Source organism: Nicotiana tabacum, chromosome 6 (assembly GCF_000715075.1).
Source record: "Nicotiana tabacum cultivar K326 chromosome 6, ASM71507v2, whole genome shotgun sequence".
In the NCBI taxonomy this organism is placed as follows: domain Eukaryota; kingdom Viridiplantae; phylum Streptophyta; class Magnoliopsida; order Solanales; family Solanaceae; genus Nicotiana; species Nicotiana tabacum.
Genome location: NC_134085.1, coordinates 211480077 through 211493133, shown reverse-complemented (window position 1 = coordinate 211493133; position 13057 = coordinate 211480077). Strand labels below are relative to the sequence as shown.

Sequence of the window (13057 nt, the reverse complement as noted above, 5' to 3'; positions counted from 1 at the left end):
TCTTTCGACTTAACTCCCTCAGGTCTGTCTAGGAGATCCATCGTCGGGAAAAATCCCAATTTTCAGATTTTTTTTCTTTTATCATTTTTTTTATTTTTAACAAAAATTACTATACTAAGGACGAGTACTACAACTAAGCTAAGATAGCACACAAAATTACCCAGACAATCTCCTCACCCCATACTTAAAATTGTGTAATATCCTCATTACACACTATAAATAACAAGAGGGTAAAAGAGACTCTCTAGTAAGCCAAAGGCCAAAGAATTAACAGCTCACGGGTACTCAGACTTCCCTCAGGTATGGTCCTTTGTATGGGGAACCTCGCTTTTGCACTCTTCCAATGGCTTTACTTCCTATGCTTATAATCCTACAAAAGAAAAACAGACACTATAAAAATAATATAATAAAAATAAAAATAAAAGAAAGCAGTAAAGTTGGGTTGCCTCCCAACAAGCGCCTGATTTAACGTCACGGCATGACGTAGGGCCTCGCTTACTCATCAGCGAGTACAACATTGGTCTTCTCACAATCAATTACTCCCCCTAATAGTGTTTGACTCTATGTCCATTCACTAAAAAATTTCTTTCACCATTTAAATCACGCAACTCAATTGCAACATAAGGAATGAATCTCACCACCTCAAGCGGGCCTGACCATCTCGATTTTAACTTCCCAGGAAACAACTTAAGCCTATAATTGAACAATAATACCTGTTGGCCTGGCTCGAAGTGACGTGGCTTAATACGTTTGTCATGCCATCTTTTCATTTTCTCTTTGCATAGCTTAGCATTTTCATAAGAGTGCAGCCTGAACTCATCTAACTCATTCAACTGCAAGAGTCTCTTCTCGCTCGCTGCTTCAAGGTCCATATTCAACTTTTTAATGGCCCAGTACGCTTTGTGTTCAAGTTCAGCAGGTGAATGACATCCCTTCCCATAAACAAGCTTATACGGCGACGCCCTAACTGGCATTTTGTGTGTAATTCTATATGCCCACAAGGAATCATCTAACTTTGCAACCCAATCCTTCCTATTCACACTCATTATCTGCTCTAAGATTTGCTTTATTTCTCTATTAGACACCTCAGTTTATCCACTTGTTTGAGGATGATATGTTGTAGCAACTCTATAATGGACTCCATATTTATCTAGAAGGTTATTCAACAACCAATTACAAAAATGTGTCCCTTTATCACTAATCAAGGCACGTGGAGTCCCAAAACTCGAGAAATGTTCTTTTTCACAAATGCAACTATGACCATGGCATCATTTGTTGGCAATATGATCGCCTTTACCCATTTTGACACGTAGTCAACTGCTAGCAAGATGTATTTGTTTCCTCTGGACAATAGGAATGGTCCCATAAAATCTATCCCCCGCACATCAAAAATATCAACCTCAAGGATGTTATTCAAAGGCATCTCATGCCTCTTTGTGATTGTTCCTATTTTTTGACACTGGTCACACTTCTTAACAAATGCATAGGCATCCTTGAATAATGTTAGCCAAAAAAAACTGGATTGTAATACCTTTGTAGTTATTCTATTGCCTCCATGATGGCCCCCATAAGGTGATGCATGAAAATCATACAACACTAATTCCACCTCCTTTTCTGGAATGCATCTCATCATCAACTGATCAGCATACTGCTTGTACAAGTATGGCTCATTCCAGTAGTAGAAGTTTACATCATGTAAAAATCTCTTTCTAGCTTCAAATTCAATACACGAGGAAGTACCCTACTCACAAGATAGTTCACATAGTCCCCGTACCATAGGGGGGTCTTAGGTGATAGCAAAAAGTTGCTCATCAGTAAATGTCTCTTTAGTTTCTCCACCCTCCTCCACGTGGTTATGATTTTTTAGCCTTTATAGATGGTCAGCTACTTGGTTCTCTGTGCCCTTTCGATCTCGTATTTCTATATCAAATTCCTGCAACAACAAAACCTAGTGCATCAATCTAGCCTTAGATTTCTTTTTGTAAATAGATACCTGATTGCTGCATGATCAGTATGGACTATGAGTTTTGTTCCCACCAAGTATGCCCGAAATTTCCCAAAGGTCCACACAAAGGCTAACAACTCCTTTTCAGTGGTGGTATAATTTAGTTGTGCATCATCAATAGTCTTACTCGTATAGTAGATGGAATAAAACATTTTGTCTTTCCTTCTGCCTAGCACTGCCCTAATAGCATGGTCACTTGCATCACACATAAGTTCAAATAGTAAGGACCAATCTGGTGCCACAATAATGGGGGCAGCCACCAACTTCTTTTTGAGCTCTTCAAATGCCTCCATGAAGGCGTCATCAAAATTGAAAGGTACATCCTTTTCAAGCAACCTTCACAAAGGAGTAGCAATTTTTGAAAAATCCTTTATAAAACGCCGATAGAACTTTTCCTGTCCCGAGAAACTCCAGACACCCTTCATAGAAATGGGTGGAGGTAATTTTTCAACCGCCTTCATCTTCGCCTTAATCAACTTCAATGCCTCTTTTAGACACTTTGTGACCCAATATGATGCCTTCCTGCACCATAAAATGGTACTTTTTCCAATTCAACACTAGATTTGTTTATTCACAACGGGCTAACACCTTGCTCAAATTCTTCAAACAGTCATCATAAGAAGACCCAATGACTGAAAAATCATCCATAAAGACTTCCACAATTTTTCCACCATATCGGTGAAAATAGTCATCATGCATCTCTAGAAAGTGGCTGGTGTATTACAAAGACCAAATGGCATACGCTTGAAGGCGAAAGTTCCATAAGGATAAGTAAAAGTGGTTTTCTCCTGACCTTCTGGGCATATGACAATCTGGTTGTACCCCGAATAACCATCAAGAAAGCAATAATATTCATGCCCCGACAATTTGTCCAACATTTGGTCAATAAATGGAAGTGTGAAGTAGTCCCTGCGGGTTGCTTTGTTGAGCTTTCTATAATCAATGCAAACTCTCCACCCCGTCACGGTGCGAGTAGAAATTAACTCATTTTTCTCATTCTCTAACACAATCATCCCCCTTCCTTTTGGGAACACATTGCACTGGGCTTACACAGTTACTGTCAGAGATAGGAAAGTTAATACCTGCATCGATCCACTTAATCACCTCTTTCTTCACGACCTCTTTCATGATGGGATTTAATCTCCTTTGTTGCTCAGCACTAGGGCGGTGTCCATCTTCCAGAAAGATTTTATGCATGCAAAACAATGGACTAATTCCCTTGATGTCAGCAATTGTCCACCCAATAGCCTTTTTATGTTGACGAAGTACTCTGAGTAATTTTTTTTCTTGTACATTAGTCAAGTTGGATGAGATAATCACTAGCAATGTCTCAGAGTTTCCCAAACAAACATAGCGTAGATGCGCTAGAAGGGGTTTTAGTTCTAGCTTTGGAGCTTCAATAGATGGTTTAGGAGGGGTCAGAGTGACAGGCCTGTCCAACTCCTCAAATCTCCCAAACCTATGGACATAACTGCAAGACATGTCAAGTACTTGCTCAATTCTCCCATCATTTCGTCTTCACCGTCTTCTTCATCCCAATCAAAGCTCGTTCAAGAGGATCTATGGGGCTCATATAAGGCACCAATGACGTAGCATCACTTTCCACCTCAGAAATCATGGATAGCTCATCATAGTGGGCTGGCAATCTGAGTGCTTTATACACATTGAATACCTCCACTCGATCACCTACTCTCATCGTCATCTTTCTTTCGCATACATCAATAATAGCTCGGCCCATAGCTAAGAATGGACGCCCCAAAATAAATGGGACTTCCTGATCAGGCTCGTAGTCTAAGATAATGAAATTAACAAGGAATATGAAAGAACCCACTTGAACTAACACATCTTCAATCACTCATCCAGGATGAGCAAGGGAGCGAGCATCCAACTGTAAGATTACTATTGTTGGGCGTGGCTCACCCAAACGCAATTGTCTGAATATAGATAACGGCATAAAATTGATGCTCGCTCCAAGATCACTTAAAGCTTGCCCAACTGCATGGTTACCAATCGAGATTTGGATAGTAAAACTACCCGGATCCTTCAATTTCTGAGGTAGCTTGCTTTGGATTCTTGAGCTACATTCCTCAATAATAAGTGCCACAGTCTCGAATTCGGTCAACCTTCTTTTATTTGCCATTATGTCCTTGATGTATTTTGCATATTTGGGCACTTCTTCCAGGATGTCTACCGGTGGGATATTGATTTGCACCTGCTTCAAAATATCAAGAAAATTTTATACGCGGCATTATCCTTCACTTTCTGCAATCTTTGAGGGAACAGAGGTGGTGGACTCGCAACTAATGGGGGGGGGGGTTGCTTAGCCACAGCTTCTTCAGTTGGCTTCTCTGACTCCTTTGATTTTTCTGATTCTAACTCTATAGTGGTTGGCTTCTCATTAAAGGTCACTTCTTTTCTCTTTTTCGATTGGACTTCTTCTAACTATCTCCCATTCCTAAATGACACAACATTAATATATGTTTTAGGATTAGCCTCAGTGTTGCTTGGAAGAGCTCCAACTGATTAAGTATTTTGGGCACTAGCAATTTGTTCCATTTGTCGCTCCAAATTTCTCATTGTTGTGGCTTGGGCCTGCTGATCAGCCTTTAATTTCTTCATCATTTCCTCAAGGTGACTTGTCGAGTTTGCATGTTGTTCAGCCTAAGGTGGTCTATATTGTTGTTGAGGTACCTGTGGCTTGTATTGATTCTGAGCACCATGGTTTCCACCCCATAGAAGTTTGGGTGGTTCCTCTAGTTGGGATTGTAAGTGTACTCATACTGGTTTGTCTAGACCCTCTTTGCATTACCCACAAAACAGACAGACTCTAGGTTAATTGGGCATAAGTTACTCGTATGACCCTCTCCACATACTTCACAAAATAGTTGAACTTGTTGCACTAGCTGGGCTTGTTGCTTGTTAATAACCAAGGTCGTCTGATTGACTTGGTTGGTCAATATGGAAATCTGCGTTGATAGTGCCGTGATGACATCTAACTCGAGAAACCCTACGGATTTTTACACTATATGTGTGCCCATCTCTTCTTGCCAATCAGGATTGTTTTTAGAGAATTTGTTCAATAACACATATATATCATCAAAGTTTTTCTCCAACACTTGACCTCCAGGTGGAGTATCTACCATAATCTTTATCTTAGGATCTAGCCCTTCTATGAAAGTGTGAGCTAACACTTCGTTTGTCTGATTGTGATGAGGACAGTCTCTAAGCAGCCCCTTGAACCTCTCCCAAGCTGAGTATAAAGACTCCCCCGTTTTCTGTTTGAAGGCGACAATTTTACTTCTGATTTTGCAGTTTTACCTGAAAGGAAGAACCTTGCCAAAAATTTCCTTTCTAGATCATTCCATGATGTAATAGAATTAGTTGGTTCTGCTTTCAACCATCGCTTTGCTTCCCCCAATAGAAAGAACAGGAAAAGTGTGAACCTCACATAGTCTGGAGTGACTCCGTTGGTGATATAAGTATTAGTAATCTCCAAGAAATTCAGGATATACTGTTGCGTATCCTCGTGTGGAAGACCCATAAACTGCCCATTGGCATTAAAATAGATGGATCATGCTCTGTTTCAGCTCAAAGTGTCCAATGATTCTCGGCTTCACAATGCTGGAGTTGACATTAGCAATGCTGGGCATCGCCACCTCATGAACAACCATATGTTGCTCCTCTGCCATTTCACAGGAAATTGAACAAGTGCCTGAAGATTATTTGTGTCCCTTGCTTCCCTCAATCTCCTATGAAATGTTCTCTCATTTTCGAGGTCAAAGCCTTGAAGTCTGTCCTGGATTCTGGCCCTACGCATTCAATCCAAGTTCTTGAGATCAGAGCAACAATCAAGTAACATTAGACTTGGCGAAATAAACAATTAAAGCAAAAACTAGAAAATAGTCAATATTCAAGTCCCCGAAAAAGGCGCAAAAAACTTGTTGCTCCCAAATGCACACGCAAGTATACGCGATCGTACAAGTAATAAAATAATAAGTCGGGTGTCGAACTCACAGAGGCTTGTATTAACTACCCACTAAATTCACCGTGATTGTTATTTAGTCGAGCCCATCAGAGTTCAAAAGTATGATTATACTAAACAACAATTATAACTAGTAAATAAATTATCAAGCAGCAAAATGGTTGTTATGTATTCAGTAGAGACAAATATTCGAGGTTGTGATCGATTCACCAATCATATTGTGTTCTAGTTAATTGTCTCTTTCACACAATTCACTCATAGTTGCTAATTAATGAACAATTGCTCTCATAGCCTTCTCCTGAAGTGCTACTCGCCTATTCAAAATAGATTAACGTCTATATTCCTATGAAATTAATCTATTAACAACGTGTTAAGATTACGATATTTAATTAAGCACAGTAATTAGGTATATTCTTATCCTAACCATAAATCTCTCCCCCTCCCCCCTCCCCCCTCAAAGAGTTAAGATCGTGCTCTCTTTGCTTCTTCTCTAATCTAAACATGGCTTTCCCAAACATAGCATAGAAAGTAAATAGAACCTAACTGCTGGCCAGACAATTAAGCAATTAATCACAGAATTGAAGAAACAACCATATATTGATGAATTATAATCAAGGTTAAGTCAACTTTAAACAACAATATTTATGGCTAAATCACAACCCCAGAACTTTGGGTTTTAGCCACTCCTGTTCGTAGTAATAACTTTCTAAGTATTTTGCATAAACAAATTACAAAGAAAAGATGAAGGAATGAATAACTTGATGATTTTCTCCTCCAAAGAATGTTTCCAACGTCTTCTCCCTTCTAAAATAGTCTCCTTAGGTCTAAGGTGTGTCAAAAGTCCCTCAAAATAATATTTTACATGTAGTTATACCAAGTAGGGTTGGGCCCAGAGGAAAACACTTTTTCCTACGCGAAATAGGATTTAGACTGTGTAAAACTTGCACAGACACACCGCATGGGGTGACGCGCCATGCGGGGTGGTAGTGGGGTTTGTCGGAGAGCTAGCAAAATTGAAAACCAGCAGAAATTGTACATGCTCGGCGCCCCACGCACCGCACCAGTGTATTTTTCTTAGAGCCCGGCTTTTTCCTTGCTTTTTGATATCCAGATATGGTTCTCGACCCCCGAACGCGATCCCGGCTTAATCCCTTGGGCTTTTACTCAAACTTCAAAGCTCCAAATAGCTCGATTTCATTCCGAATATCTTTAGCTCGGAATCACTTCTACAAGGTATAAAACACTCAATTAGTACAAAATAACAGTGATTAAAGTCAAATTCAATTAAAATGTAATAAGCCACTAGCATAGGTAGTTATAACCTCCCATCAGTTTGCAATTAGTCTAGTACACCTATTGAAGAAGAAAGACCCAAATAGTGGTATGTCCTCGTATTGTTTGGTTTGAGGCGACTTTGGTTTTCAAGAAAATCAAACCAATTTTACGTGTCGCTTTGCAGAATCTCTAAACCAAATAATACCAATAAGTGAGAGAGTAGAATTGAGATATAAAAACCTCTTTACAGTAGCGTCAGTAATGAAAACGGAGACATGAAAAAAGTTCGATAAATCGAACAAGCTTTCATGTGAGATCTATTAAAGAAAACATATAGTTGTGCTGTATTCTTCGCCAGACCCTTTTTCATTGAAGTCCTTACCTTTTAAGTGTTAACTGAAATTGTACGTTGTCAGCATGATTCTTTGACATTTTTACATTTTAAACAGAAAATTGAATATAAAGAGAGTCCCCATTTGCTATGACTGCTTGTGCTTTAGATATGTCAACAACATTACGTACTGCATCCAACATACCAGTAGTACTAGATTTGCGTAAAAGAATTGCTCACTCCAACTAGCTACTCACTAGAACCAGATAAGAAGTAAAGATAAAACATCAACTTGCAATTTCAATAGTAACGGTGAATCAGCACCACTTCCAAATTACTAGCAAAGTTAAATGAAAACAGTTAAAAAAAATAAGCAGATAACACAAATACACAGTAAAAAAATACAAATACACATATTGTTGGAATTAAAGTACAGATTGGGGTTAGACCCACCGAGTAAGAGTTGAAAGGCCTATACTAAGATGGATCATGAAATAGTTGTATATGGTCAAAATCGGGCTTGCCCTTTTTGTATGATTAATCGAGAGCAGGACGTGGCAGGCCAAAGTTCGACTCCATGTCATATCGAACTGTGATGCGAAGTTAGATTGCCGAGTTCGTGACCCAGAGACCGATCGAGATCGAGATCAGCCAAGATCGAGACCGAGCGAGATAGAGATCGAGCAAGATCGAGAGAAGCCTACTGAGCCAAATAACGGAAAGCCAAAATATCCGTGATCGGGCGAGGATCACGGCGAAAATCTCGGCACGTATCAAGAAGCGGTCGATTAATAAGGTAATCATGAGATTTCTTACTGTATTTATGCTAAAATCTGTGTGATCTGCCATTGTTGAACGAGCAATGAGCTCAATTCTGTCTCTGCGAAATACAGAGCATGTGAACAAGAGAGTGAAGAAGGGGAGAAAATATCTGAAATGTTAACTTCTTGCTTTATTCATTTATAGTGTAATGTATATATACAAACTGAATCTACTAACAACCTTGAGCTGGAATCATTAATTTACAGCTGTCATACTAGCTAACTAACAGTGCGGCTACTTAACTAACTAACTAACTGTAACGACCTTAATTAACTAACGGAAATGGCCTAACTGCTTCTTAACAGTAACACTTCGTAATACTCTCCCTCAAGCTGCAGGGTGTAAGATGTTAATCACACCAAGCTTGCCTAAGAAATGATTATGTTGGACCTGACTTAGTCCTTTGGTAAGCAAATCTGCCAACTGATTTTTAGTGTTCACATAAATTGTTTGCACAATTCCATCTTTAATTTTGTCTCTAATGAAGTGACAATCTATCTCGATATTTTTAGTACGTTCATGAAAAATAGGATTAGCTGCAATCTGTATAGCCGACTTGTTGTCACTCATAACTGCAACAAGAGTCTTGACCTCTACTCCTAGCTCTTTGAACAGGCCTAGCAACTAAGTGACTTCTGCTACCGCTGAGGCCATGCTTCTATACTCAGCTTCTGCTAAACTCCTAGACATTGTCTGCTGCTTTTTTGATTTCCATGAAATTAGAGATGCACCAAGTTTGATCACATAACCAGTGATAGATCTCCTTGTGTTAAGGCAAGCTGCCTAGTCTGAATCACACCAACAAGTTAATGTTGTAGTAAGAGTTTCTGATCTCAACCAGTGCCTTGGCTAAGAGATCCTTTCAGATACATTACTACCCTTAGTGCAGCTTCCCAATGAGATCTCTTTGGCTGCTGCATAAACTGACCTTGTGTGTGGATGGCATAACTAATGTCTGGTCTGGTGATAGTGACATACATAAGCTTCCCAATCAGTCTTTGGTATGAACCAATATCATTTAGAACTTCATCACCTTTAGCACCAGTTGTTGCATCATACTGAAGTGTGGTGAGCTTTAGGTTTGTTTCCAAAGGAGTTGCAGCTGGCTTAGTTGCACTAAGCCCCATACTGGATATGAGCTCTAAAACATACTTTCTTTGATTTAAGATTATTCCTTCCTTGGACCTGAGCACTTCAATCCCTAAGAAATATTTAAGCTCACCTAGGTCCTTCAGCCTAAATTTCTGATAAAGAACATGTTTTGCTTCAATTATCAGTCTCTCATCATTTTCAATTATAAGTAGATCATCAACATACACCAGAATAATCTCCAGACATGTACACTTTCTTAAAGTGAACAAGGAGTAGTCATGGTTGCTCTACACAAAACCTCCTTCTATTAAAGCATCAGACAACTTGATATTCCATTGTCTTGAAGTTTGCTTTGATACCATACTAAAATCTGTGTGATCTGTCATTGTTGAACGAGCAATGAGCTCAATTCTGTCTCTGCGAAATACAGAGCATGTGAACAAGAGAGTGAAGAAGGGGAGAAAATATCTGAAATGTTAACTTCTTGCTCTATTCATTTATAGTGTAATGTATATATACAAACTGACTCTACTAAGAACCTTGAGCTGGAATCATTAATTTACAGCTGTCATACTAGCTAACTAGCAGTGCAGCTACTTAACTAACTAACTGTAACGACCTTAACTAACTAACGGAAATGGCCTAACTGCTTCTTAACAGTAACACTTCGTAATAATTTAGGATTGTATTAAGGGTAGGATTCCCCTTCTATATAAAGGGGGTCTGATTATTTGTAAAAGAGCATTATATTCACGCAATATAAAGCAATATACTGTCATTCTCTAGTTACCATTGCCTTGTTATTCCGTTCTTAAGTCAATTGATACATATTTGGCTCAAGGGTGACCGTACTCGAGGGCCAAAACTGTTCAATTTGTGTGGTTTGCATTTATTAATTGTCTATTTCAATAGTAATCTATTCCTCTTAATTTGTGCCAAATTATATCATGTATCCTTAAAACCGCGTATAAATTCAATTGTTATCCGATTTTAGGGTAAACAATACTCTAGTAGAAAATACGGCAAGGAAGGCAAAATGAAACACTCTGCAAATATCGCACAGCAAAAGTCACATTTAACAAAGGAGATTTATCAATCGAATCTGGTAAATGTCAATTATAAGACGCATTTGAATGCAATTTATAAGTCGGATTTGACAAAATGCAATTCGCATTGACGAATACGATTTATAGCCAAATATGTTGAATGTGATTTATAAGCGAAATGGTCGAATACGGTTAGGATTGTGATTTATAAGTCGCATGCCCAGTTTGTATGTCGAATTAATTCCTGTTCTAGCAAACCTTATATATAGTTGCTTTTGTCATATGCCATTTGTAAGTCACTGATTCACACACCTCAACTGTTTTTCAATTTCCGTTTTAGACATCCTTATTAATTACTACATACAAATTTCTTCATTTATAACTCTCCAATAGAGATTGATTTATAAAAAATAAGGTTTCTCCCTTTATATAATCAATAATTGCCCGTCTTTTTGATAAATATAGAAACTCATTGATGCATTTGTATACTCAATAGTATTTAAATAGTTTAATTTTTATAGCCCTTAGTAAATAGGAGTATGTGATTTGCTACATTGAAGAATAGCCTATTACTCTATATACGAGAAACGTTTTTTTTTAACGCCATTCTCTGTAAGAGAATTATAAATGGAGATCAGCTACAGTTGTGAAAAGAATTTTCTTATACAATGAGCAAGGATATCCTAACAGGAATCGTGAATGGGAAAAAACTTAAGTGTGTCTATTAGTAAACATAAATCGCATCCATTAAATGACGATCTATAATCATATTCGACAAATACGACTTATGACAATTATAATAATGGATTTTGCCTATTCTTTCTATATTGTTTTATTCCTAAATCGCATTATAAAATATTTTCTATAAATGCTGACCTATAATCATAGTGGACGCCTGATGTTGAAATAGTAGGAGCTAAATTGGCTACTTCATTTGTAGAAAACATTATAAGTTATAAATTGTGGAATTACACCGGGTATGTTGTTGTTAACTTGTTATTATTGTAAACTGACTACTTCATTTGCTTTACAGTAGGAGAGAATGCTGAATCCAAATTCTAATTCTAAATGTGTATTTTTATGTAAAGAAAGTCCATAAAAATGCAAAGTATAAACTAGGGAAAATGACATTGTATAGTCGATCTCAAAATAATAGCCGATATATATATATATATATATATATATATATATATATATATATATATATATATATATATATATATATATATGTATGTATATTGTAAGTTATATACAAAAATTATACAAATTTTACACATATTTTCGGCTATCGAATCTAATAGTTTCTGATACGGGCTAGAAGTGAAAAAAGCCCTATAAACTATTAGAACGAACCCAAGATATTAGAAGCGGGTTGGACTAGTAAAGTGAAGTTGCTGGAATTAAAGGGGGGATTTGCATCTATACCCGCTTTTTGGGTCACGTTTTAACTTGTACCCGCTTTGCAAAAAAAATTGCAAGCATACCCACTTTTTCGAGTAACTTCAACATACGGGGCTGAAGTAGCAAAGGCAATCACGCAAACTTCAGCATTCTAGTAGACAGGCTGAAGTAGCAAAAATTGTTGAACCAAGTGTGCTGAAGTTTTTGTTTGTTAGCTGAAGTTTTGTTCTCTATTTGCTGAACTTAAGCATTCTAGTGGCTGAAGTTTTGTTCTCTATTTGCTGAAATTTTTGTTTGTAATTGCTAAACTTCAGCATGTTTTAGCTGAAGTTTTTCACGTAAACTTAGTGTTGGCTGAAGTTTATATTTGTAATTGCTGAACTTAAGCATTCTAGTAGCTGAAGTTTTGTTCTTTATTTGCTAACTTCAGCATGTTTTAGCTGAATTTTTATATTATTAATGGAGAAAGTTCAAATTATATATTCAAGACGACATTTCTCAACAATGGCAATGTCATACTCAGTCTTTAACTTAGAATATTCCTGCTCCAGTTTCTTGTTTTTATAACGTGCCCTCTTGTTCCGAAACCAAACAGCAACTAGGTGAGGATCAAGGCCAAGCTCAGAAGCAAGCTTGTCCTTCCTCTCTGTCTCCAGTTTGTGTTCGTCCTCAAAGCTCTGTTGAAGAAGATTAACTTGTTCTATAATTTCTAGTTATTTTTCCTTCGTTTAATAGTTTTATTTGCAATTTATTTTTATGTAATCTGATAAATATACTTATGGCAATCATCCCCATAAACTGAAGTTTCATAGCAGTACCAACAACAGCAGAAAGAAGAAGAAGGAGAAGGAGAAGGAAAAGGAGGAGGAGGAGGAGGAGGAGGAGAAAGGGAGCTGAAGTTATTTTAAAAGTGGGTACAAGTTAAAACTTTTTAAAAAATGGATATAGGTTAAATGGGGGCGACCAAATAGGGCGCTCCGTGCAATTTCGACGAATTAAAGAGAGGAGCTTGAGTTGGACTTAATTCCTATTGGGCTGGATCAACAAAATATAAAAATAACAAAAAAAATTATAAAAATTTTTTTTAAGACACATACAGAGAG

At 37.6% G+C, this 13057-nt stretch overlaps 2 protein-coding genes and 1 non-coding gene across 3 annotated transcripts; 1 reads left to right on the top strand and 2 right to left on the bottom strand.

The window, feature by feature from the left end:
• Positions 1-495: 495 nt before the first annotated feature.
• LOC142182317 (uncharacterized) lies at positions 496-1046 on the bottom strand. Its single transcript, XM_075256556.1, has 2 exons — positions 714-1046; positions 496-561 (listed from the first exon to the last, which is right to left on the bottom strand). Exons 1-2 carry the CDS (start codon positions 1044-1046, stop codon positions 496-498), a joined length of 399 nt encoding a protein of 132 aa, XP_075112657.1.
• A 2466-nt stretch (positions 1047-3512) lies between these two features.
• LOC142182316 (uncharacterized) lies at positions 3513-4145 on the bottom strand. Its single transcript, XM_075256555.1, has 2 exons — positions 3926-4145; positions 3513-3796 (listed from the first exon to the last, which is right to left on the bottom strand). Exons 1-2 carry the CDS (start codon positions 4143-4145, stop codon positions 3513-3515), a joined length of 504 nt encoding a protein of 167 aa, XP_075112656.1.
• A 1061-nt stretch (positions 4146-5206) lies between these two features.
• On the top strand, positions 5207-5313 carry LOC142182357 (small nucleolar RNA R71). The gene has a single exon (XR_012711193.1). It is a non-coding gene; the product is annotated as a small nucleolar RNA R71 (small nucleolar RNA).
• Positions 5314-13057: the final 7744 nt, after the last annotated feature.